The sequence below is a fragment of the Pan troglodytes genome, chromosome 8 (assembly GCF_028858775.2).
Source record: "Pan troglodytes isolate AG18354 chromosome 8, NHGRI_mPanTro3-v2.0_pri, whole genome shotgun sequence".
In the NCBI taxonomy this organism is placed as follows: Eukaryota; Metazoa; Chordata; class Mammalia; order Primates; family Hominidae; genus Pan; species Pan troglodytes.
The window spans coordinates 128735887-128762278 of NC_072406.2; the positions used below are offsets into that span (position 1 = coordinate 128735887).

At 44.2% G+C, this 26392-nt stretch overlaps 1 protein-coding gene across 1 annotated transcript; it reads left to right on the forward strand.

Annotated features, from left to right (window-relative positions):
- Positions 1-960: 960 nt before the first annotated feature.
- LOC450759 (pancreatic lipase-related protein 2) lies at positions 961-24848 on the forward strand. The gene is made up of 13 exons (XM_508057.7): positions 961-986; positions 1314-1362; positions 3952-4106; positions 5933-6058; positions 6851-6985; positions 7749-7860; positions 9940-10059; positions 11234-11353; positions 14510-14628; positions 16462-16591; positions 18046-18157; positions 21822-21989; positions 24741-24848. Exons 1-13 carry the CDS (start codon positions 984-986, stop codon positions 24802-24804), a joined length of 1413 nt encoding a protein of 470 aa, XP_508057.3. The 5' UTR covers positions 961-983; the 3' UTR covers positions 24805-24848.
- Positions 24849-26392: the final 1544 nt, after the last annotated feature.

Genomic DNA, 26392 nt, shown 5'->3' on the forward strand with positions numbered 1-26392 from the left:
TCTCCCCTTCTTATCTCCAGGTCAAGGTACAGTCTGTGCAGCTCAGAAACACTTTTAAAACAAGCTATATTATTTCTAAACAAAGTTGTATTTGAACAGTGTTCATGTTCATTTTATTCTTTTTCTTTTTTGAGACAGAATCTCGCTCTGTCACCTAGGCTGGAGTGCAGTGACGCAATCTCAGCTCACTGCAAACTCTACCTCCCCGGTTCACGCCATTCTCCCGCCTCAGCCTCCCAAGAAGCTGGGACCACAGGGGCCTGCCACCACGCCCGGCTAATTTTTTGTATTTTTAGTAGAGATGGGGTTTCACCGTGTTAACCAGGTTGGTCTCGATCTCCTGACCTCGTGATCTGCCTGCCTCAGCCTCCCAAAGTGCTGGGACTACAGGCGTGACCCACCGCGCCTGGCCTCATTTTATTCTTTGGAGCTTCGTCTGTGAGGTTGCCTTCATTTTTGTCCTCTGTCTAGACTCTCTAATAGGGAAGGTAGCCCTCCACCTACCCCACCCCCAAAGTCAGTAAGGTGTCTGTCTTCAAAAACAGTCAGTTCCACTGAGCAGCAAGTCTCCTGACTTCCTAGGCCTGCACAATCTGTCAAGAGCAACAGGATGACACGATGGGTTTGGGGGTTCATGTGTCCAAAGGGATTTTGTTCCAGAGATGCTATGTACGGCATGATGTTTCCCTGTTACCACTTTGGGAACACAATCTCTTGGCAACTAAACCTGTAAACTCAGATTAACAGAGCTCTTTCCCTTCCCAAAGTTGGTTTTCCTTTCCTTGAATCTTACTTAATAAACATTGCTGCTCCCAGGGTTGAGCTGGTTTTATGTGTTTATGATAAGTTAGGTTCAAAGCGCCCACGTGCAGTGCCTTATCTATCCTGCCCCGGCCTTTCCTCTAAGGAGTCCAAAGGATAAAGCCTGGTTATAAAAGGCCACAGCCATCCTGCTGGGCTGTGAGTGGAAGCTCTGGTGCAGCATGGTAAGTCAGGGCCCCATGTGGGCAGGGGATTTGGCAGGGCGGGGGCAGCCCAGGCTACAAGAGGGACATGGCCCAGAGGCGGGGAAGCCACCACAGTGGAGCCCCTGAGTCCAGGGTCCTAGTGTGCTGCTGTCTAACTCCCTGTGCACTGGGAGGACTCAGCCTCAGGGTCCCCACCTCAAGGGAGAGCCCTGTGGGGCCCGGGTTGCTGGGCGTCTGTTCTACTCACTGTCCTTGTGACCCGGGCTCCTGACCCAGCTGGGTGCTGCCCCTGCCAGCCTCACTGTGCGCATGGGTCTGTGTGTATCTGTGTTTCCATCCATGTAGATGCTGCCCCCTTGGACCCTCGGCCTTCTCCTGCTGGCCACAGTCAGAGGTGAGGATGCTGTCACCATTCCTTTAGGGAGAAAGTGACATGCCTGGGCTGGCCTTTGGTGAGGCAGCTAGAGGTATATTAATAATTATTATAATGATTATGAAGAGCATTATCGTTACTTGGAGAAAACAATTGTGCCACTCAGAGAGTGTTGACTCTCAGGCAGACACAGGGCAACGTGCTGGACACAGAGTATCTCCGGTAACCCTCCTACTTGGCCACCTTCTTCCTGCAAAGACTCTCACGGCTGGGAGACAAGTGGAGGGTGTGGTGTTCCCACCCGATCCCAATGCCCTTGTCCTTGCCTGCAGACCAAAGTCATGTGGATGTGCCCTCTCCCAAGAAAGCCCAGTCCTGCCAGGCAAGCCTGCCTTCCTGCCATCAAGCCCACGTGTCCTCTTCTCAGAGTCACTGTTTCTGTCTCTCCAGTTTGTTCCCCCGACCTGGTTCTGTCCAGAGGAGATACAGATATTCAAGTTCTACTTATCCTAAAACACAAATCACCTCCATTTCTTTTGGAGCCCCCTGAGCCCCAGCCTGCTGACTTCCCATCTGCCTACGCCTTCACAGGCGTGCTTCCTCCGGGAGTCTTTCCCTCTCCGTGGGGGCTGCCTCACCTCCTCTCCTGCCAGAATACCTCACTGCCCAATTTGGCCCCCCAAGTCCTGCTGTAGGAGACATGGTCTCCTTGGGTCCCTGTGGGGGCTTTCTTCTGCCTTGTGACTCTTCCCCCTTGTCTTCTCAACCCCGCCAGCCCACTCTTGGCCTCTCCTTCCATCCTGGCTATGAATTAAGGCCAGGCTCCTGACGGCAGAGACCGGGGTGGGTGCGACTGCTCCTCCGGCCATACAACCCCTCTTCATCTCCTTTGCTGACCTGCAGCCTCCTCCTGCCCCAAATGTGGACATTCCCCAAGGCTCACGCCAGGCTCTCTCCTCATCTCTCTCCTCCTAGGGCCTTCCTTCTTGCCCAGCTTCCTGGTCTTCCCGAGTTGCAAGAAGCCCTATCAGGGCCAAGCCTCAAGCCTCAAGCCTCACTCTCACTTCCCTGCCCCCAGCCTCCTCAGGCTTTTCTGCTTCTCAGCCCCCTGTACTCGAGTCCCAAAAACACAGGACTGCCTGTGGAAGCACAGCATTGCCACTGCCACCACCACCTCCCCTCAACCTCACCAACTCACACCTTCCAACACTTTCCTGCTCTCCACTTAAGAGAGCCCAGATGTCTTGCATTCGAGTCCCTTCATTTAACCAGCTACCTTTCCCCTGGGGCAAACATTGCTTAAGCCTCATAGAGTCCACCTCCAAGGGTGCACCTTCTTCCTGGAATGAATTCAACGCCATCAGTATTGCTTCCCTGTTAGAGCTCCTCCCTTTCAGGTCAGGGTTCATATCTCGTTTATCTTTGTGTCCCCTCAAGTTCTAGCTATATTCCCAGTTAAACTTCTTGGGTTCAAATCCTGCCTCCACCACTAGCTGTGACCTCGGGTAGCTTACCTTGTCTCTCTGCCTTGGTTTCCTCAGCAGTAAAATGGAGATAATACTAATTCCATATTTGTGTTTTCAGGCTTAAATGATACTATACCAGTAAAGTACTAACATGGTATCTGGCACATAGTAAACAAATATAAACTATTACGAGTTTTTTTAATGATTCACCAATATTTGGCATCATCAGTACAGGAGTTGAGGAAGCGTAAGAGAAAGGACCCATTATAATCCTTTGGGTTGGAATTATGTCACCCGTAGTGACCATATCCTGTGATCATGTTTATGTCATGGACACAGAAAGTACTCTCGGACTTAGATGTGGTTATTTGGATCATGGATTACATGTATTGAGTCTCTACTACACGTAGTGTGATACACAAGTCATTCCTGTTCTTAAGAAACTTACTTTTTCAAAAAGCAAAAGAGAAAATATGAAACGGCAGAGAATCACCCTTTCAAAAAAATGTGCATAAAAGGATGACATGAAGACATGTGAATTGGTGTGGGCACGGCCTATGCTGCGTGTAATAGAGATGTCAAGACAAAGTAGCAACTCTGTGCTACAGAGTTTGTAGGCACTTGATAAATACTCACTATTTGATGCTTACATGTAAAGAGTCGGCTGCAAGTTTCCTGAAAGAGGTGGTTTTAAGGCAGCAGTTTGTATTAGGTTGGTGCAAAAGTAACTGTGGTTTTTGCCATTGAAAGTAATGGCAAAAACCGCAATTACTTTTGCACCAACCTCTGCATCAGCAATTCCCCAGTTTGCCTAATGGTAAGGGGCACTTACTGAATATGTGTTTCCAGGACCCCACCCCAGACCCTCTGAACCAGAATCTCTGAGGGAGGGACCTATGAATGTGTATGTACAATACACCTGTTCCCCATACTGCCGCCTGCCCCCACCCGCCCTTCCCACCCCGCGACGCCGCAGCCCCCAGGTGATTCTTATCGTCCCAGAGGTTTGGAAAATGATGGCAAAGATAAAGACCAGCACTGGCCTTAGCCAAACCTGGGCTCTGTCCTGCAGAGTTTTCCTGTATGGATATGACGTTGCTTCTTTCCAGAAGTTCACACATGTCCTGTTTGTGGCTCACCCTAGGAAAAGAGGTCTGCTACGGACAACTTGGCTGCTTTTCTGATGAAAAACCATGGGCAGGAACCCTTCAGCGACCTGTAAAATTACTTCCCTGGTCCCCCGAGGACATTGACACCCGCTTTCTTCTGTACACAAATGAAAATCCAAACAACTTCCAAGTAAGAGCGGGCACGTAAGCGCTGCATGTTGGGTGTATTTGGGCCGCCACAGTGGAGTCTTTGCATGGCTGTCTAGGGCATAAGTCACTGCCTTGGAATTTTCCAGAAACTCCAAGGCATAGAATCCAAGGCGTAGCTCTCAGGATCATAAACACCTGAGTATCTGATGAAATCTACTGATGCCTAACCCAGAAACTTACACATTCACACACACTGGTGCAGAGAACTTCAGGGGCTACCCCAGCGTAAATGCCTTGTTCCCTGGGAGGAAGGGACTATGAGCAGCATTTATGGAGAAGCCCAGGCCTGGTGTAGCCACTGGAAAGTCTGCCTCGTTTCTACACAGGAGAGTGGAGGGGGAGAAGCCTCTTGGGCATTGGGGGTGGAGGTGGGTGTAAATTCTTCCTGAAGAGCTAGGAGACAGGTAGGGGAGAGGGGACATGTAGCCACAATAGATAAAAGATGAGGTCCTCTGGAGCAACCTCCAGTTTTCAGCAGGTCTGCCCATCAGAAGCAGATCAGACTTGCTCCAGAGTGTCAGAAGTGACCAGGAGACAGTTTCAAGAAAGACATTGCTGAGAATCCAGCAGCTCACAGCTCTGGTCCCTGACAGAGTTTAGGGAGCCAGGTGTCTGTCAATAGGTTTCTGAGGTCACCCACTGTGGGACTCTATGTGACAGACCAGCCTTCTTAGTGCCCCCAGCCCAGAGTCGGCTTGGACATGGTTACGGTGCGTCTCATCTGTAGGGGTTGGTGGCATCTTCTGGCGTCTCATCTGTAGGGGTTGGTAGAAGGGGGTCGAGCAGCCTGTGGCAATTTAGAAGTGCATTCCAAAGTCTCACAGCTCCACTGAACTGAATTTGCTCCCACACTTAAGCTTCTGGTCCAGGGGTTCCTCACCTTTTCTGTGCCAGGAACCTCTCTGGCCACCTGGAAGAAGCCTAAAGGCCCCTTCTTAGGTCAATTTTTTGTTGTTGTTGTTTTTTGTTGGTTTGTTTGTTTTTTTGAGACAGAGTCTCGCTCTGTCACCCAGGCTGGAGTGCAGTGGCGCGATCTCGGCTCACTGCAAGCTCTGCCTTCTGGGTTCATGCCATTCTCCCGCCTCAGCCTCCTGAGTAGCTGGGACTACAGGTGTCTACCACCACACCCGGTTAATTTTTTTTTGTAATTTTAGTAGAGACGGGGTTTCACCGTGTTAGCCAGGATGGTCTCGATCTCCTGACCTTGTGATCCGCCTGCCTCAGCCTCCCAAAGTGCTGGTATTACAGGCATGAGCCACCGTGCCCGGCCAGGTCAATGTTTTTAAATGCAGAAATAAAATATATTGGATTACAAAAGAAATGAATTATATTGAAAAATAATTACCAAAACATTTAAATATATAAATGTGTGATATAGTCATATATGTGCTTTTTATATATCACTAAATAACAAGATCTAGGGGTTGGTCTAATAACTACTATAATTTAAAAGTATTAATGAGTATAAATGATATTTTTAGATATCTGCAATAATTACATTATGACCTGAAAATACCTGTGACTTCTACCGGGGACAGAGTCACAGGTGTTGCTAATACCACTGTGGTTTATTGTCTAGTTTTGTGATTAACTGAAATGCTAGATATGGATTAAGGATTAATTAAAATAGAAAGTCTGTGAATTTGGACTTTCTGAAATCTATCCACAACCCCAGGTCAGGAGCTCCTTCTAGTCTGACCCAGCTTTGTGGGCATTGAAGCTGTGATATCAATTCTGAAACTGGCTCTAATAGACTCGTGGCTTGGAAAGGGCAACATTCAAATTAATCTTTTCAAATTAAACCAGCTAATCACTGGCACTGAACCAGACACCATTGAGGCTTCAAACTTCCAACTGGACCGCAAGACACGCTTCATCATCCATGGCTTCTTAGACAAGGCGGAGGACAGCTGGCCATCGGACATGTGCAAGGTAGGGCCCTACCACTTGGCCACTCCCTGGTGAGACCAGCACCCAACACACAGATTCAAACACTGTACCCCCAGTTTCCCTTAGACTGGGAAAAGAAATACTTCAGAGAGAGATGGGTCCTTTTTAAAACCACCGAGGAAAGCCCAGTTCCAAAGGGCATCCATTACCAAGCTCTCTCTATCTACCAATTTCTAGCCAACAATCTCCTATGAGGCTGAAGACACCCAGAGTTCAGTCAAAAAGTCTCGAGGTGGAGACTGCAGCAAACTGCTGGGCATTTATCCCTGATGACTTATGTAAAACCCCTTTGTGATGTTAAAAACACTTAAATTTTACCCTCTAAAGCACCGCTATCCAATAGAATGTTCTGCAGTGATGAAGGTGTTCTATATATGCACTGTCCAAATCAGAAGCCACTGGCCACATAAGTTATTCAGCACTTGAAATGTGGCTGGTGCAACCGAGGAGCTGAATTTGACATGTTATTGAGTAGTAGTGGTCTGCTCACACCTGATTTAGTAAGTGGTCTTTTTAACCTGGTTGTGTTCCTAACGATGTGTGAGACCTCAGACACGTCACTCACCCATTCCAGGGTTCCGTTTCCATATCTGTTAAGCGGGTACTAGCATGTCCAGTCCATAGCACTGCAGTGAGGGTGACGTTATGGCAGGTATAAGAATATCAAAGCTCTGGCATGGGCTAGGTGTTTGACAGATGTGAATGCCTATCTCTGGGGTGTGCATTTGGGGGCTGTTTATAAATTGATTTCTCTCCCTTGTTTGTCTTCCCCAGAAAATGTTTGAAGTGGAGAAGGTGAACTGCATCTGTGTGGACTGGAGCCACGGGTCCCGGGCAATGTACACCCAAGCCGTGCAAAACATTCGGGTTGTTGGGGCGGAGACAGCTTTCTTAATACAAGCACTGTCGGTAAAACCCTGCCTGGGCCCTGTCCTGTGGGTAGGGGTCAGAGAGGGGCAGGGAGGTACCACGTGGCATGGAGAGGCAGCCTGGGGACCCGTGGGCATGGGTAGGGGCCAGCAGCTAGTAGCCCAGATTGCAATCAAGAAGGGCCATTCCCAAGATGAAGCTCTGCAACCTTCCTCTTTGCCTGCTGTCCTGAAGACACCTTGCCCTATCACTGTCTAGCTGTGGGGCCTGAGGCAAACTAAGCCTTGGTTTCCCCTTTTGAAATAGACCTTCCTTGCAGGCTGTTCTGCAAGGGTCAGAGAGCAGGCTGGGCTGCCCAGCAGCTCCCAGTGCAGAAGATGAGTTTTCATCCTTCGCCAACCCACGAGGGAAGGCCCTGGACCTTTCTGCAGGATCTATCTGGAGGGGGCGGGGGGAGCCAGAGATAGGGCCCACTCTACCCGCGCTCGCCCAGACAGGCCATACCCCTGGCAGGGGCGAGGAAAGGGAGCTGGGGGTGAAGCAGTCCAGGGTGGCAGGCCGTGTGCCTCGCCCGCCCAGGTGGCCTGCAGTTGGCGTGGTGGCCGCTGGTCAGCACTGTTGCCCCGCGCACGAGCCGGCCTGCGGGACTCGCAGGCTGCAGATAGGGAGCGGGGTCGCCCTGCCCCAGGCGGCGTGCTCGAGCCCGGTCCTGCCCCCATCCCTGGCAGGGCCCGGCGCCCCGCTCTCAGACCAGCGGGTCCCCACGCGGTGCTGTGGGACCTGACACGCTATCCCTCCGCAGACGCAGCTGGGGTACAGCCTTGAGGACGTGCATGTCATCGGCCACAGCCTGGGCGCGCACACGGCCGCGGAGGCGGGCAGGAGGCTGGGGGGCCGCGTGGGCAGGATCACAGGTAGGGGTCGCGGGGCCCCGGGCCGGAGTCCCAGGCCCCCGGGTGCGCACCGCGGAAGCCTCGGCGAGCGCCTTTCCGACGGCGAAGGGCGCCCCTGATGGTCCTCCTGCGGACCCGATTTTTTGTGATGACCGGCCTTAAATTTAAAAATAATTTTCCATAATGTGTATTAGAAAATAGATAATTAAAAATAAAAATGCATTCATTTTTTAAAACAAAGTTTGGGCCACTGGCTCACACCTGTAATCCCAGCACTTTTGTAGGCTGAGGCGAGAGAATCGCTTGAGGCCAGGAGTTCAAGACCAGTTTGGCAACATGGTGAAACCTTGTCTCTATAAAAAATTTTTAAAGTTAGCCAGGGGTGATGGCTCTGCCTGTAGTCCCAGCTACTCGAAAGGCCCAGGTGGGAGGACTGCTTGAGCCTAGGTGTTCCAGGCTGCAGGGAGCTGTGATAGCTCCACTGCACTCCACCGTGGGTAATAAAGGGAGACTGTATCTCAAAAAAAAAAAAAAAAAAAAGAGAAAGGAGGAAAGAAAAGAAGGAAAGGAGGCAAGGAAAGAAAGAAAGAAAGAGAGAGAGAGGGAGGGAGGGAGGGAGGGAGGGGAGGGAAGGAGAAAAGAAGTGAGGCCGGGCGCGGTGGCTCACGCCTGTAATCCCAGCACTTTGGGAGGCCTAGGTGGGTGGATCACGAGGTCAGGAGATCCAGACCATCCTGGCTAACAAGGTGAAACCCTGTCTCTACTAAAAATACAAAAAATTAGCCGGGTGTGGTGGGGGGCACCTGTAGTCCCAGCTACTCGAGAGGCTGAGGCAGGAGAATGGCATGAACCCGGAAGGCGGAGCTTGCAGTGAGCGGAGACCATGCCACTGCACTCCAGCCTGGGCGACAGAGCGAGACTCCGCCTCAAAAAAAAAAAAAAAAAAAGAAAAGAAAAGAGAAGAAAGAAAAGAAAAGGAGAAAGATTTAACTAGCACATTAAATCCATGACTTAAGGGCTATTATTTTCAGAGTATGGCAAAGTAAAAGAAAAAATGTGAGATGGTTTTAAAAATTCGTCAGTTCCACCTAATTGTTTGAATGTCTGTACTGTGCCAGGCAAAGACAGAAAATGCAAATGCACACTGAGACCTGCCATATAGAAGGCGCTCAGTAAATACTGAATGTATGAATGAAGCACTAAACTGAATGCATATAAGGCAAAGACACAAATAACTTTATTTTGTGCAGCCAAATCAGTTTGTAACTTCACCAAACAGTTCACATCAACATTTAATGAGCGTCCCTTTGCCCAAGGCACTGGGTGAAGGATGAGGGGGTATTGGTTTGTGTTTATGTAGAATTTTGCAGTTTGCAAAGTCCCTTCTCTTACATCTTTTCATGAGGGTTTCACAATGACCCTGTAAGGTAGGTGGTTGTCATTATTCCTACTTTCCCGATAAGGATACAGAAGCTCAGAGAGGACAGACATTTGACCTGGAGTAGAACTAGGGCAAGAATACAGGCCACTGTGTGCCCCCTCCTCCCACGCTCTGTTTCTCTCTGAAGATGACCTGGGGACAGCATAATACAAAGTGGATGGAATGGGCTGAGAAAGGAGAGGGGTTAGCTTTTCCATTTAACCATGAGGAGGTGGTGTGTGAGCTGGGTTTGGAGGAGAAAGATCTAGATAAAGGAAGAATGTGGGAAAGGGCACAGCAGGCTGGAGAATGGCATGAGCCAAACAAAGGAGTAGATGCGTGCAGCTGGGTAAGGCCTGGGGTCTTGCAGTCTCTGAGAGCAGTGGCCAAATGGTAATGTGTGAGGACAAAAAGAAAAAGGGAAAGAAGGGGTGTACGGAGGCTACCCAGATCCTCCACAGAGCCAGGCACTGGGTATTTCTGAATGTTCATCCACAGGCAATGACCCCATTCCCAGCCTTTCTGTCCCAGACTCTCTCTCCCAGGCAGACCAAGAACTGCAGACCCAATCCCCAGAACCGTAGCTGCTGGGGTAGGAGGAATCCTCATGCTTAGTCTGCCAGTACTGGCTTTAAATCCCAGTTCTTAAGAGTCCAGCCTGCCTACCTTCTCCCTTTCAGGGCTGGATCCAGCAGGGCCGTGCTTCCAGGATGAACCTGAGGAGGTTCGGTTGGATCCATCCGACGCTGTGTTTGTGGATGTGATTCACACAGATTCTTCTCCCATAGTTCCTTCCCTAGGTGAGTTCCTCAATCCCATCTCCTGCTGACCTGTGCTACAGCTAATGACATTGGGTCCAGATATCCCCTCTCACACACACATACACACACAGCAGGGGAGGCCATTCAAAATAGCTACAGGAATGGCTTGGGCACCAACCAGTCAAAATGGGTACCAGTCCCAAATAAATAGCTAGTTCAGTGCCAGTGGAATCAGCGTGCAGCCCTGGGTTAAACAAAAACCCTTCTGTAGTCTATGAAAGGTTGTCAATCAATCTTCAAACTCTGCATCCTTCCCCAGTCTACCAGTAACTAATGGGGCAGATGTATTCATTCTTAAAACTTGACCTGTACTTGCAAAATACGAAGTTAATTTTTGAATATTTTTCTTACTTCTTCGGTCAAAGCTTTGGTTACACTTTGTTTTGTTGGCGACTTTATCCCATTATTTAATTCTTCTAAAATCAGTGTTCTTTTTTCAATATTTTCTTACATAGCCACTCATGAAACTTGCCAATAAAGGGTATGTTTTTGATGATGATGATGATGATGTTATCACTTACTTAGTGTTTACCATGTGCTACACTGAACATTTTGCATACATTAGCTTATTAATTCTGTAACACTCTAAAAAGTGGGCTTTATTACCACCATTTCATGGCTGAGGAACTGAGGCTCAATTAGGTTAAGTAATTGACCCAGATCACAAAATCTGTAAGTAAAACCAGGATTAGATCACGGGTTCATATGCTTTGAAAGCCAAAGAGCCTAGCCATATGCTACGGCTCACAATATAACAATATAATGTTATGTAGTCTCCACATAACTATATAATGTAGACATCAAAATTTTAAAATGAGTAAAGTAATACAAATTGCACCAGTCTTGATAGGTCTACTGGTGCATAATGGTACCAGGGCATATCAATATGCCCTGGACTCTCTGAGACACACAGATGCACATCCAAATGTATGTGTCTCACTCACCCAAAGCTCAGCCTCCCCCTCATCTCACTTCCTCTGCCCTCTCCTCCGTCCTCATCTTGCCAAGCACCCATCTTTGAGAACTTTCTGCAGAGCTAGAGGCAGTGGTAGCTGTGATAAAGGGAGAATTTGCCAAAAAGGGTCTTGCTGTGGCCACACCCTAACTTTGGCACCAGTCACCTCGCCGCTCATCTCTGCTTCAAATGTTTTAGGTTTCGGAATGAGCCAAAAGGTGGGCCATCTGGATTTTTTTCCAAATGGAGGAAAGGAAATGCCCGGATGTAAGAAAAATGTCCTTTCAACCATTATTGATATTGATGGAATATGGGAAGGTATGTAAATTAAAGAAGTAAGACAGCAATTGCTCTGTTTGGGGAGAAAGCAGAATGCATGGTCTGGCCTTCATAATGCTGACATTTGCCACCGTTTATGGAGTGTTGTGAAAATGTGCCAGGCATTTTCACAGCAACGCAATGAGATAGTTACTCTGATTAGTCCCAGTTTGCAGATCCAAAAACTGAGGATCAGAAAAATTACATAACTCAATTGGGTGTGGTGGCTCATGCCTATAATCCCAGCACTTTGGGAGGCTGAGGTAGGCAGATCACTTGAGGTCAGGAGTTCGAGGACAGCCTGGCCAACATAGTGAAACCCCATCTCTACTAAAAACACAAAAATTAGTTGAATGTGATGGCATGCGCCTGTAGTCCTAGCTACTCAGGAGGCTAAGACATGAGAGTCACTTGAACCCAGGAGGTGGAGGTTGCGGTGAGCCGAGACGGCACCACTGCACCAGCCTGGGTGACAGAGTGAGACTGTCTCAAAATATATATATATAAAAAGTTATATAGCTCATTCAAGGCCGCTCTATATCTAAGCCCAATTTCTAACTATAAAGCCCTGATCTCATGCCCCAGCCTGTGTATCTCCCTGTTGTCGGCATCCTGGGACAGCGGCTTGGCTGGCATGTTGGCTCTGGCTTTGACCACCCATCCTACCTGCAGCACCTGCTCCTTGAAGAACTGCAGGACATAGGCCAAGATTTGAAGGCCTTGACTTGCTTGCTGGTTGCTGTTGTTGGGTGCTAGAAATGGAAGGGGACTTTGCTGAGAAGAAGACAAAGGAGGGATGTGCTCTGTGGGTTTGGGGTGCACGTGTAGGAGGGGGAGGCCTGGAGGTCTGGGAGACCCATGGTGGCTGCTGGCAAGCTGTGTACATTTCTGTTCATCTGAGAGAGCACGGCCCATGCCCTGCCATTAGGCGACCTCATAGCCCCATCTGATTTGCTGCCCCTTGCTCTGGCCTTTTTTGATTGCTGTTGCCCCTCCCCTGACACCAGGCTTCACTCTCCTCCCTGAAAAGACAGGTTTTGGGCCTGTGATAATTTTAGTCTATTTTTCTGAGCTGGGAGTTCCCCAAGGCCAAGGACTATGTTTTGCACATTTCAGACACTCCAGTACCCTGCTCAGGGCCTCATCCAAAGCAGGCATGAAATATACTTTTAAATTGAGTTGAGTAGCCTTGAGTGGCATTTTAATATTCCATGTGCTTAATGTCAAAGAGCAGAGTCGATAAAGCGATCGCCAGCATCCACCGGCAAATAAACGGAGCTTTTGCCCTCTCAGGTAACTCCTGGGGAGAGGTGACCATTCCAGGCTCCCTGAAAGCACACCAGAGTCACAATAATAGCTGCCCCCTCCCACAAACGATGAGCAAGGCACACATAATAGGAACGAGTCCAGGTTTAATTAGAGAAGCATTGTCGAGTAAACAAGCCCATGAGCACTGGAGTGTGTTTCTATTGTGTCAAGCTCCGAGTCATCCAGGCAGTGGGCACTGAGGAATAATTAAATCCACTTTCTCCTCCATTATGGGGTCCCAGGGCAGCAATTTTGGATGAAAGAAACAATTAAGTTTGAAACAGGTTCTGTTGTCCAGTGATGAGCACCAGTGTGGGCACAGGGAACGTGGCTTCAGCTGGAAGTCGCTGGGCCGAGGGCCGGGAGCCGTGGAGAATGAAGCCACCCTGGGCACAAAGGGAAGTGTTCCTTTCTCAGTGGGTGGCGATAAAGCCCCGCAGACCCCCCAGGAGTGGTCCGCAGGTGTGCCAGGGTCACTGTGCATTTCTCCATGGGAAGTTTTCTACCAAGGAGCCAGAGAAATGAAAAAACACCTTTCCGGACTTTTTCTAAAGAAAAGGATGATAAATAAACTGCAGTGAGAGAGTGGCCAGAGGCCATGGCCACCTTGCCGTCACCGCTTTTACCTTGTGCCCTGCATAGCAAAGAGGAAGAATCAAAAAGCCTGGTTGACGGAGAAGGCCTGCCCGGTATGTCAGGGGTCCTCACAGGGATAGGATGCAGTCCGCAGCAGCATTGGATGGGCCGGCATGGTAACTGTTTTTAAGATGGGGATGCGCTGCCTTCACTCACGCATGCGAAGGTTTTCAGGTAGAAGTGGAGATCCTGGCATCTTATGAAAAAATCAGAGGACCAGGCGATTTGGGGCTTTGAACATGTGACACCTGGCTAGACTGTGTAGGGTTAGAGGGGCCCTTTTTACAGCCAGTGCTATCTTCTCTTAGTCTCTCTCTCTCTCTGTATGTATGTGTATATATACATATATATACACGTATATATGTATGTGTATATATACATATATACATGTATATATGTGTGTGTATATATACATATATATACACGTATATATGTGTGTGTATATATACACACACACTATGTATATATCATAGCGTATGTGTGTATATATACTATATATATACACACATACGTATACCTTCTCTATGTCTCTCTCCTCTGTCTCTGCATCTCTCCTCTGTCTCTCTATCCTCTCTCTCTTTCTGAATCTCTCTTTCTCATCACTATCTCTTTTTGTGTTTCTTTTTCTCTCTCCATTTCTCTCTCTGTCTCTGTCTCTCTGTCTCCCCCTCCACCGACTCTCTGTCCCTCTCTGACTCTGTCTCTCTCTCCCCCCACCAACTCTCTGTCTCTCTCTGACGCTCTCTCTTTCTCTCCCCCTCAACTCTCTCTGTCTCTCTCTGACTCTCTGTCTCTGTCTCTCTCTCTTCCCTTACCAACTCTCTGTCTCTCTCTCCCCCGACCGACTCTCTTGTCTCTCTCTGACTCTCTCTCTCCGCCGACCAACTGCCTCTGTCTGCCTCTCTCTATCACTTTCTCTCTCTCTCTCTCTCCCCTACCACCCCACCCTATTCCCGGCCCCCAGCCCTCTTCATTCATTTGTGTTACATGCCTGGTCCCTGGAAGAGTGGACAAAGGTGCTTGTCAGGACATGTCACTCCTCCACAGTCACCTAGCCCTGAGCAGGTCCCTGCTTAGCAAATGCCCCAAGATATTCAGGAGCCGACACCCATCGGTGAAATGTGCAGGTGATTCTTCCTTAGTCAGAATGAATTGTTCACACTTAAAAGTGAAAGGCCTCGTTTGAGCTCCCGGGACCTTTGTTTTTTTCAGGAATTAGTGGCTTTGTGGCTTGCAATCACCTAAGAAGCTTCGAGTATTACTCAAGCAGCATCGTCAACCCTGATGGCTTCCTGGGCTATCCCTGTGCCTCCTACGATGAGTTTCAGGAGGTAGGTTACCCCAGGAGGCTGAGGAAGATGTTGCTGGCCCTGTTTGGGGTGTTTTTGTGTTCCTGTGGCTTAGAACAGAAAAAAGAGATGTAACTCTGCAACTAATGCAGGGAGGTAATGGAAATTCTGCACCTCACAAAGCCATCTTCCCCCAGGCAGCATGGTGGGCTGGAGGGGGAAGGCACAGACCTGAGTGTGCTGGGCCCTTACTAGGGTCCCCAGTTGTTCATTTAGAAAAATTTCCAATTTGCAAAGAAGGTGAAAGATGTATAATGATGAATACTGTACACCTATCACTGAGATGCACCAATTGCTAACATTTTATATATGTGTGTGTATGTATACTTTTTCTAAATTATGTGAAAGTAAATTAAAGACATTATGACACGTTACTTATAAAAACTTTAGCCTCCATCTCTTAAAAACAAGATCCTTCTCCTATAGAATAACATTCAAGAAATGTATCTTTGATACACTAATATTTTCTAATATATAGTACATATTCAAGCTTCTCCAGTTATCCAAATAATGCCCTCTAGAGCTGTATCTGTTTGCCTGCCTTCTTTCTTTCCTTCCCTTCTTCTTTTTTTTTTTTTTTTTTTTTTTTTTTTTTTGCATTGCAATTATTTTGTTGTCTCTTTAGTCTCCTTTAATCAAGAACAGCTTCCCATTTTTTCTTGGTCTTTGAAGACTTGCCAGTTATGAGGTTTTCAGACCAGGTATTTGGCAGGATATCCCACTCTCTGAAATTGTTTGATTTTTTAGGCGGTGCTTCAGTGAGTAATAGCAGTTCCTTCTCAGTGTATTACAACTAAAGACATTCATTTAATGTTCACTCATTATTTGATGACATAAATTCATTCATTATTTGGTGACTTAAACTTTAATTACTTGGTTAAGATGTTTAAACTCGTATTTTGTCCTTTCAAAACTAATTTTAACCTTGACATTCTTGGGTTGAACTGAGGTCAAAAGGACATCCTATTTGATCTCCAATGTCTGTGAGTATTCAGTGAGAAGCCTTCACTCTGCTAGTTCTTGTTGGGTCATGGATAACAACATGGCCTCCAGAACTTATCTGATTCCTTCCAAATCACAAAACAGCTCTACACATCATGCATTTTGGATGTGGCATGAGGTCAAAGAGCAGAGGACAATGACACTGTGGCATAAAGCAATCAAATCCCTGATTCGAAGACAGCAAATTGCCTCCTCTGTGCCTAATTAAAGAACTATCGTTTGAGAAGCAACAAATAAGAATCAACAAGTCTGGAGAAATAATTCACATTAAAGTGAAAATGGTCCTGGACCTTCCTTTCCTCACTTCTTTTGAAATAATTTGCTATCTCTCCCACTTCTCCCTACATATATTGTATTGCATACCCCATTCATATTTTAATTTTACTGCTTCCTGGATATGACTTGTTTTCCCAACTATATTCCAAGTTTTTGAGGCACTTATTTGGATACTCTGCAGAGCCTAGCACAGTTCTATGCACAATTCCAAGGATGGAAGCATGGATGCATGGGTGCATGGGTAGATAGATGCAGGAATGCATGAGTCAGTGGGTAGATGAGAGAATGGATGGACACATGGATGCATGGGTGCATGGGTAGATAGATGCAGGAATGCATGGATTAGTGGATAGGTATGAGAATGGATGGATGGGTAGATGAAAGGATGGATAAGGGATGGATGGGTAGATGGATGGTTGCATAGGTAAAGGAAAGGTGGATGGTTGGGTGGGTGATGGGTAGGTAGGTAGATAGACATAGGAAGGAAGCTGAATTGATTGACTAACTAACAGACAAATTATGTTTTTTTTCCACTAGAGTAAGTGTTTCCCTTGTCCAGCTGAAGGATGCCCCAAAATGGGGCACTATGCTGACCAATTTAAGGGGAAAACCAGTGCTGTGGAACAAACCTTTTTCCTGAACACAGGAGAGAGTGGTAACTTTACTAGTAAGTTTCTATTTTACTCACTTCAAATTCTTGCAATAATTTTCAAAAGTGTGCCAACCTTATTAGTCAGTATCCTTGGTAACAATGGATAGAAACTTAACTACAACAAGCTTAAGTTGTAATGAAAGGACAGTGAAATGGAATTTGTGTTGGGTCTCACCCCTTTAACCAATACTCCTGACCAGCAGAGAAAAGTACAATGATTGGCCCAGACTGGGTCACATGTTCACCCACCACTGTTGCTGGAAGGATGCATCTATTAACAGAAGAGGGCAACATGAAAGTCACTGTAAGTCAAGAAATCAGTGCAGTCATGACTATCTATTATATTAGTCCTCCTACATACACACACTTTGTGGTGATGTCATTTTGCCCTGCTTCTTATTTTAAAAGTACAAGATAGTAAAATTATCAAGACTCATTTACTGTGAATAATAGCATACAATGGCTGGAAAGGAGAGCAGTTATTTTCTAAGGGAGTTTCAAATTTAAAAATTTGTATCAGCACTTTACAAAACACTTTTCACATACAGTATTTCCTGTAATCCTCAAAATATTTATCATAAAAGATAACAGTTTGGCAGAATCTATAAAATCTTATATGCACATTCCTTTAACCCAGTAACTTCACTTCTCAGAGTGTACCATAGAGAAATACTTGCGTGTGTGCATAAGATGATGTGATCAAGGATGCTTGCTCTTTATTTTTAAGAGCGAAAGATTGAGGGGAAAACCTAAATGTCCACCAGTTGGTAAATGACTAAATACTATAGATTAAATACTACATGTAACCATTAAAAAGAAGGTTATACCTCTGCGTACTGAAGAGAGAAAACCTCTAAGGTGTATTAAGTAAGAAGGCAAGTGACAAAACAACATGCAACACACCCATTGTCTTCATTGGTTCAGACTGCTGTAACGTAGTACCATAGACTGGGTGGCTTATAAATAGTAGAAATGTATTTCTCACAGTTCTGGAGGTTGGAAATCTGAGACCAGGGTGCCAGCATGATCAGGTTCTGCTGCACATTGCTGTCTTCTTGCTGTATACTCCCACGTGGTGGAAAGAGGAAAAGAGCGCTCTCTGTGGTCTCTTTTATGAGGTTACTGATCCCATTCATGTGGGCTCTTACCCACATGAATTCAGTCCATTGTACCATGTATCAGTCAAAATACACATGTGCAGTATCAGCTGCCCTTCATTCATCCAAGAGCACATACCTTGCTGTGTTCATAAGGGACTGTGCTGAACTATAATATTTACTGACCCCTGAGTCCCTTGCTCCCACCTAGAACCTAATGTACCCTTAATTCCTGGGCCCCAGGAATTCAATTAAGTCACAGTCCTATTGCCTCTCATCCCTGGAGGATTCAGAGCTTGGAACAATAATATTTTCATAGATCATTTTTTCAATAAGATGAGTTCATTAAATGGGTTGTATTTCTTTGGACAGGTTGGAGATATAAGGTATCAGTCACTCTTTCTGGAAAAGAGAAAGTGAATGGGTACATCAAGATTGCTTTGTATGGAAGTAATGAAAACTCAAAACAATATGAGATTTTCAAGTAAGTTCAATAGTAATGTGAAATGATCATACTTTCCATAATAGATTATTCAAAATTGATTGAGTATAAAGTGTTTTATAAATCTAGGCATCTATTATACAGAACCACTGAATCCTAGAATGTCAGAGCTGGAAGAAAGTCTCAATGTCTAGTTCAATCGTCCCATTTTACATATGAGAAGAGTGAGGCCCACAGAGAGGGAACTCACTATTTAAAATGAATCATGTGCTAACTCCTTTTGGAATGTCAGTCACCTGACTAGATTGTTTTTTCTTTTTTTGTTATTTTATTTTATTTTAGATTCAGGGGGTGCATGTGCAGATTCATTACATGGGTATATTGTGTAATGGTGAGGTTTGGACTTCTAGTGAACCTGTTACCCAAACGGTGAACATTGAACCCAATGGATAAATTTTATCCCTTATCCCCATCCCAACCTCTCTCCTTTTGGAGTTCCCAGTGTCTATTCTTTCCAGTTTTATGTCCATATGTACCCATTGTTTATAAGTGAGAACATGCAGTATTTGATTTTTTGTTTATGAGTTATTTCGCTGAAGATAATGGCCTTCAGCTTCATCCATGTAGCTACAAAAGACATGATTTCATTCTTTTTTATGGCTGCATAGTATTTTATGTTGTCTATATGCCAAATTTTATTTATCCAATCAACCACTGATGGACACTTAGGTTGATTCCATGACTTTGCTATTGTGAATATTGCTGTGATCAACATACAAGTGCAGGTATTTTTCTGATAAACTATTCCTTTTCATTTGGGTAGATAACCAGTAGTGCAATTGCTGGGTCAAAATGAAGTTCTATTTTTCTATCAAGGTATTTGAGAAATCTTCATACTGTTTTCCATAGGGGTTGAGCTAACTGACATCCCTACCAACAGTGTATAAGCATTCCCTTTTCTCCATATCCTTGCCAACATCTGTTATTTTTTTTCGACTTTTTAATAATAGTCATTCTGACTGGTATGAGATTGTATCTCACTGTGGTTTTAATTTGCATTTCTCTAATGATTAGTGATGTTGAGAATTTTTTTATATGTTTGCTTGATGTTTGTATGTCTTTTGAGAAGTTCTTTGCCCACTTTTTAATGGGGTTATTAGTTTTTTTCTTGTTGATTTAAGTTCCTTATAGATTCTAGATATTAATCTTTTGTCAGATGCATAGTTTGTAATATTTTCTCCCACTCTGTAGGTTGTCCGTATACTCCATTGATTGCTTCTTTTAATGTGCAGAAGATCTTTAGTTCAATTCAGTCCCATTTGTCTATTCTTGTTTTTGCTGCATTTGCTTTGAGGTCTTAGTCATAACTTTCTTTCTTTCTTTCTTTCTTTCTTCTTTCTTTCTTTCTTTCTTTCTTTCTTTTTTTTTTTTTTTTGAGATGGAGTTTCACTCTTGTTGCCCAGGCTGGAGTGCAATGGCAAGATCTCGGCTCACTGCAACTTCCGCCTCCTGGGTACAAGCAATTCTCCTGCCTCAGCCTCCCACATAGCTGGGATTACAGGCACCTGCCACCATGCCTGGCTAATTTTTTTGTATTTTTAGCAGAGATGGGGTTTCACCATGTTGGCCAGGCTGGTCTCAAACTCCTTTCCTCAGGTGATCCACCCGCCTCACCTAAGCTAATGTACAGGAGAGTTTTATCCTATGTTTTCTTCTAGAATTTTTATAGTTTCAGGTCTCACATTTAAGTCTTTCATCCATCTTGAGTTAATTTTTGCATATGGTGAAGAATAGGGGTCCAGTTTTATTCTTCTGCCTATGGCTAACCAGTTATCCTAGCACCATTTATTGAATAGGTTTATTCAATAACCCTTTCCTCATTGTTTATTATTGTTGACTTTGTCAAAGATCAGCTAGCTGTAGATATATGGCTTTATTTCTGGGCTTTCTATTCTGTTCCAATGATATATGTGTCTATTTTTGTACCAGTACCATGCTGTTTGGGTTAGTGTAGCCTTGTAGTATAGTTTGAAGTCAGGTAATGTTATACCATTGGCTTTGTTCTTTTTGCTTAGATTGCTTTGGTTATTGGGGCTCTTTCTTATTCATATTCTAAAATATGAATTTTAGAATTGTTTTTTCTAATTCTGTAAAAAATGACATTGTTAATCTGATAGGAATTGTGTTGAATCTGTAGATCACTTTAATGATATTGATTCTTCCTGTCCATGAGCATGGGATGTCTTTCCATTTGTTTGTGTCATCTACAATTTCTTTCATCAGTGTGTTTATCATGCTCCCTGTAGAGTTCATTTGCCTCCTTGGCTAAATGTATTCCTAGGTATATTTTGTGTGTATGGCCATTGTATATGAGATTGAGTTCTTGATTTGGTTCTCACCTTGAGCATTTTTGGTGTATAGAAATGCAATTGATTTTTGTGCAATAATTTGTATTCTGAAACTTTACTAAAGTGATTTATCAGGCCTAGCAGACTTTTAGGGGAATTTTAGGATTTTCTAGATATAAAATCATGTCATCAGTAAACAGAGATAAGTAGACTTCTTCTTTTCCAATTGGATGCCTTTTATTTCTTTCTCTTGCCTGATTGCTCTGGCTAGAACTTACAGTACTGTGTTGAATAGGAGTAATGAGAGTGGGCATCCTTGTCTAGTCCCAGTTCTTAGGGTGAATGCTTTCAACTTTTCTCCATTCGATATAGGGTTAGCTGTGGGATTGTCATATATGGCTTTTATTATTTTGAGGTATGTTTCTTTGATGTCTAGTTAGTTGAGGGCTTTTTATCATGAAGGGACATTAGATTTTATTAAAAGCTTTTTCTGCATCTATTGAGATTATTATATGTTTTTTGTTTTTGATTCTATTTATATGTTGAATCACATCTGTTGATTTGCATATGTAGAACCATCCTTGCATTCCTGGAATAAAACCCACTTCATTGTGATGAATTATCTTTTTAATGTGCTGTTGGATTTGGTTTGCTTGCATTTTGTTGGGGATTTTTGTGTCTGTGTTCATCAGGGATATTGCCTATAGTTTTCTTTCTGACTTGGATTTTGTAAATATCAAAATCTCTTCAGGCAAGGCACATCTGTATGGCACATACCCAACACACACCCCATCTTCACACACATAGGTACACATATGAAGCCTGTGGCCATCTCATCCATGCTGTGTGGCCTCAGCATCTGGCTTTTGCTGGGCATGTGAGGTGCTTGGTAAATATGTGTTAGATGAATGCATAACCTGTACAATAAAGTTAGGTTCTGTTTTTGCACTAACTTCTACATAAAAATGTTTGTGTTGAATTAAATGTCCTTGACAAATTCCTGTAATACACATGAGATGCTAACAAATGGCATCTGCTGAACCACATGCATCTTTAAGCATAAGACATTGCCCCAAATAGTCCTGTAACAAACTTAGAGCATTAATATGCCACCCCAAATATTCGACTTAGCTGTAGGTAAAAACTAAAACAGTGGAAATCTGGAGTCCAGTATTTTTAAAAGGTGTGTTCTGCACAAATACTTTTACGTTATGGCAGCACCTGGATGTGTATGAAGTCATCCAAGGTGTTTGCAGAAAACCAACAACAGCAACTATTGTTTAGAGAAGTTATAGATTGCAATCATGTTATGTATTCATATATCCAGCTGATATAACATTTTATGTCTATATTTTCAGAGGATCCCTCAAACCAGATGCAAGTCACACGTGTGCTATTGATGTGGATTTTAATGTTGGAAAAATACAGAAAGTTAAGTTCCTCTGGAACAAACGTGGGATAAATCTATCTGAGCCCAAACTGGGGGCTTCCCAAATCACAGTGCAAAGTGGTGAAGATGGGACTGAGTATGTATTTTTTATTGCATCTAAGTTTGGTTATTTATATTTACATATTGATATATCTGTCTAGGCATTCATTCATCCAATTGCCCACCTACTCATCTATGTACCCATCTACTCATCCATTCATCTACCCATCTATCCATTTCTCTATCCTTTTAACCACTTAGCCACTTACCCATTCACTTATTCCCCTACCCATCCACCCAGACACCTATCTCATCATTCTTCTGGCCCTCTGGCCATTATTTGATCTTCCCTCCATCCATTCATCTTCCCAGCTATTCATCTCAACTCTCCATCCATCCATCTGATTTACTTTGAAAAACCAAACATTGTTTTCCTTAGGCAAAATTCAACTTGGCAGGGGCAAGGCAATGATTGTAGGCACAGATTCAAGAAACGGGCAAATATGAATGACTATTTTATCTCAAACAATAAGGAAAACACTTGGGAAGCACATAGGGGAAATCTCTGAGTTAATTCCAGTTGATGTGCAGTTATTAATGTAAACAGGTTTGTTTGGAGACTATAGCATTAGAGGGTTACACAGTGTGTTGGGAATCTGGCTCATAGTGGCAAGTTCTTCCATTCTGAGAGAATAGAATCCTACTTAGTCGGCATTGGGGGCGAACATAACTGTTTTTAAAATATGGAAAGAATGACACCTCAAAAGAGGATAATTCAAAAACAATGGGATATTAGAGAATAAAGGAAACATAAATGTTGACTCTCAACTGATCTTGTTTTAAGATGAGGAAGTAAGATTTGGAAAGTCAAGTAACTTGTCTAAGGTCATGTAGGGAATCTAAAGGGAAAAATATTGAACTTCAGAATGTTTTCAAAACACACACCAAGACTTAGCTCAGCTGCATGACTCAACTTTGCTGGCTGTAAAAGTGGCAATAATCCCAATTACTCAGTATATTATTGGAAGGATCAGATGTCACAGTCAGCGTGCCATCACTTTGTGTACAGTAGACCCCCTTACCTGGGGGGATGGGTGATATAATCCAAGACCCCAGTTGGATGCCTCAAACCTCAAATAGTACCAATCCTACATATACTATGATTTTTTTTCCTATTCATACATACTATATGAATAGGAAATATGCTGGACAAAGGGACACTTCATGTCCTGGGTGGGACAGAGCTGAACAGAGCAAGACTTTATCATGCTACTCAGAATGATGTGTAATTTAAGCTTACGAATTGTTTGTTTCTAAAATTTCCCATTTCCTGTTTTGGGACCTCAGTTGACCATGGGTAACTGAAACCATGGAAAGCAAAACTGCAGATAATGGGGGGCTACTATGCTCAGTTGTAAGGCACAACAAGGACTGGGACCCAGGTCTTCTGACAGCCCCTCCAGTGTTCTTTCCACTGTGCCCATCAACTCAGCCAGCTGGATGTGAAACTGAGAAGTCCGTATGGTCTGGTAGTGCAATGCAATGTGAAAATGTCTGGATTTCTCAGTATTTAAGTAGGGGTGGAGTTCCTGTTTTAAGTACAATATAGAACACATGCTGTATAATCCAAACACCAGAGTCCCCAGCCCACATGAGGGCTCTCTCACCAAGAAGCTACATTCTGAAGCTAACCCGGAGGGAAGGCCAGCTTGGCCACACTGTTCCCCTTGCATCAAAGTCATCTGCAAGAGAAGGAAGAGGCCAGAAGTGGCCAGCTTCTCATGCTTGGTGCTTGCTCCAACCTGACTTAGTTAGTTTCTCACGGTTAATAACCCTCCAGGATCTTTTTTATTTTTAAGCAATTTTATTGAAACATAATTCCCATAAAACACAATTCACCCATTTAAAGTGTGCAATTCAATGGCTTTTAGAATATTCACAGAGTTGTGCAACTATCACCGCAATGTTAAAATCTTTTCATCACCCTAAAAAGAAACCCCAGACCCATTAGCCATCATCCCTCCACCCGCACATCCCTTTTTCTCAGCCCTAGGCATCCACTGATCTACTTTGCGTCTCTGTAGGTTTTCTTATTCTGGATATTTCATGTAAATGGAGTCATACAGTATATAGTCCTTCATGACTGGCTTCTTTCATTTAGCATAACGTTTTCAAGGTTCATCCACGTAGCATGTATCAGTACTGCATTCTTTTTTATTGTCAAATAATATTCTATTATACGACTATGCCACATTTTATTTATTCATTTATCAGTTGGTCATTTGGGTTGTCTCTACTTGGGGGCTATTATGAATAATGCTGCTATGAACATTATGTACAAGATTTTGTTTTCATCCTCTTGGGTATATACCTAGGAGTGGAACTGCTTGGCCAAATGATAACTCTGTTTACCCTTTAGAGGAATTGCCAAACTGTTTCCAAAGTGGCTGCCACATTTTACATTCCCAGAGCAGTGTATGAGGGGCCCTCTCTGATTTTAATTTGACAGAGAAAGTCCCCTCTGAGCTGGCTGGGGCACTCTTGGTCCCTGGAACTCATTGCTAGACCCAAAGAGGCAGTCCCATCAGAGTCCCCTCAGTTTTGCAGTTTGCAAAGCTTCAGTTTGACATGGCTGATTCACTTCCCGCCCATTCAGAGCCCACATGGGGAGAGGAGTGCTCTTTGAGCAGGTTTTGTTAGTAAGAATTACTTGGACACTGCCTGGTAAAGCAGAACTTTTCGGTCAAGGGGAGCCGAATCCAGGGGGTTGCCCAAATGCTGTTTACTCACCTGAAGTCACATTTCCACAAGCAAAAGAGCCTCATGCTGACAATCTTTTCCTCCCCAGGTATAATTTTTGTAGCAGCGACACTGTGGAAGAAAACGTCTTGCAATCTCTTTACCCTTGTTAAAAACGTGGTGCGGCTATTGCGGTAATAAAATCTTTAATGCACTCGGTTTGAGGGTGAGCTGTTAGTTTGACATTCTCTACTTTCTGGGTTCACATTTCAGAAATGATTTGGGGGATTGGAGCCAAGTTTGCCACAGGTGATGCCTGGAACTTCTCACCCACTTACCTCCGCCACCATCTCTCTCTTTCCAGGCACTTTAGGTGGCCCATTCTAGCGGATTTTATTTCCTTAGACGATGAACTTCTGTCCTATTTGTAAAGGTCGTTGTTGCTCTCACTTGCTGCCCAACCAGCTTTTAACATCCTAGGGACACAAGGTAGACACCACATAAGCATTCAGAAAATACAAAGAGAAGAAAAGCAAAAAAGGAGAATGAAACAAAAATCCCGAGATATTGCCACATTTTGTGGCAGGTGTAACTCCAAACTCTGATGATTTTGATTAAAATCCACCTGCGGCATGGAGACAGCAGGGCTTTAAAAAAAAAAAAAAAAAAAGTTATTGCATGCACATGTTACAAAATTCAAATGATACAGAAAAGTATTCTTATGAAAGGAGAATCTCTTTCCCCCTTGCCTTCAAGTCTCTCAGTTCTTCTTCCTAGAGACAACCTGGGTTTTTTCAAGAAATAGTCCACATATCCTTATGGATATATCTATTTTACACACTCAACCCTGCCACACCCTTTTTGTCTAAGCACAGATGATAGAATACTGTACACACTGTTCCACATCTTGCATTTTTCACTAACAATAAGTTGCATATTCGTCTCTAATGGTACAGGAAGAGTTTCTCCATTCTTCATATAGCTTCATAGATTCCACTGAGAGATGTGCATGGTATGTATGGTTGGACTATTTTCTATTATACATATTCATGCAATTAATATCCTTTCATGATATATTCTACATTATATAGCTGATCAATAAATATTTGGAATATGTTTATTTTGACCAATATTGCCAAATTGCTCTCTATAGCGATTGTATCAATTTATTCAACGAACAACATAGTAGGTTGAACCATAGGCAATTACACTTTTAAAGGCCAGAAAAGCCAAATGTTGACAATTTCATGTGATTCATTCTAATATGAGAGCGTTTCACACTCTTACCAACATGGGTATTGTCAAATCTTTTGCCAATTTGATAGGTGAAAGTGTGTTTCCTTACATTGTAATTTGCTTTATTTTATTATGAGTGAGGTTTCAGTATTTAATGGGCTCTTTGTATTTCTTCCTCTGTGAATTATCCAAATTCTTTGCCAATTTTAGGCAGCTTTTTAATACAGTTTTCACTTTAAACAGCTCTTTAATATTAGGAAAACTGGAATATTCCATCATATGCGAATATTTTGCTCAATCTATCCTCTACCCAGGGAGGAAAAAGAACGGCAGCAGGAGGGCCTGGGACAGCTGCTCACAGGGCCTGTACCTGTCTGCCCTGTGCGCAGCTCATACTTAGAGGGTTCTGCAGGTCCCCATCACCCCAGTGGCTTCCCGGAGGGCTCCAACCACCTGAACTCACACTGGTCAGGGGCAGATGAGGCAACCAGGCCTGGGTTTTCATATCTCCTTCCTGAGCCTGAT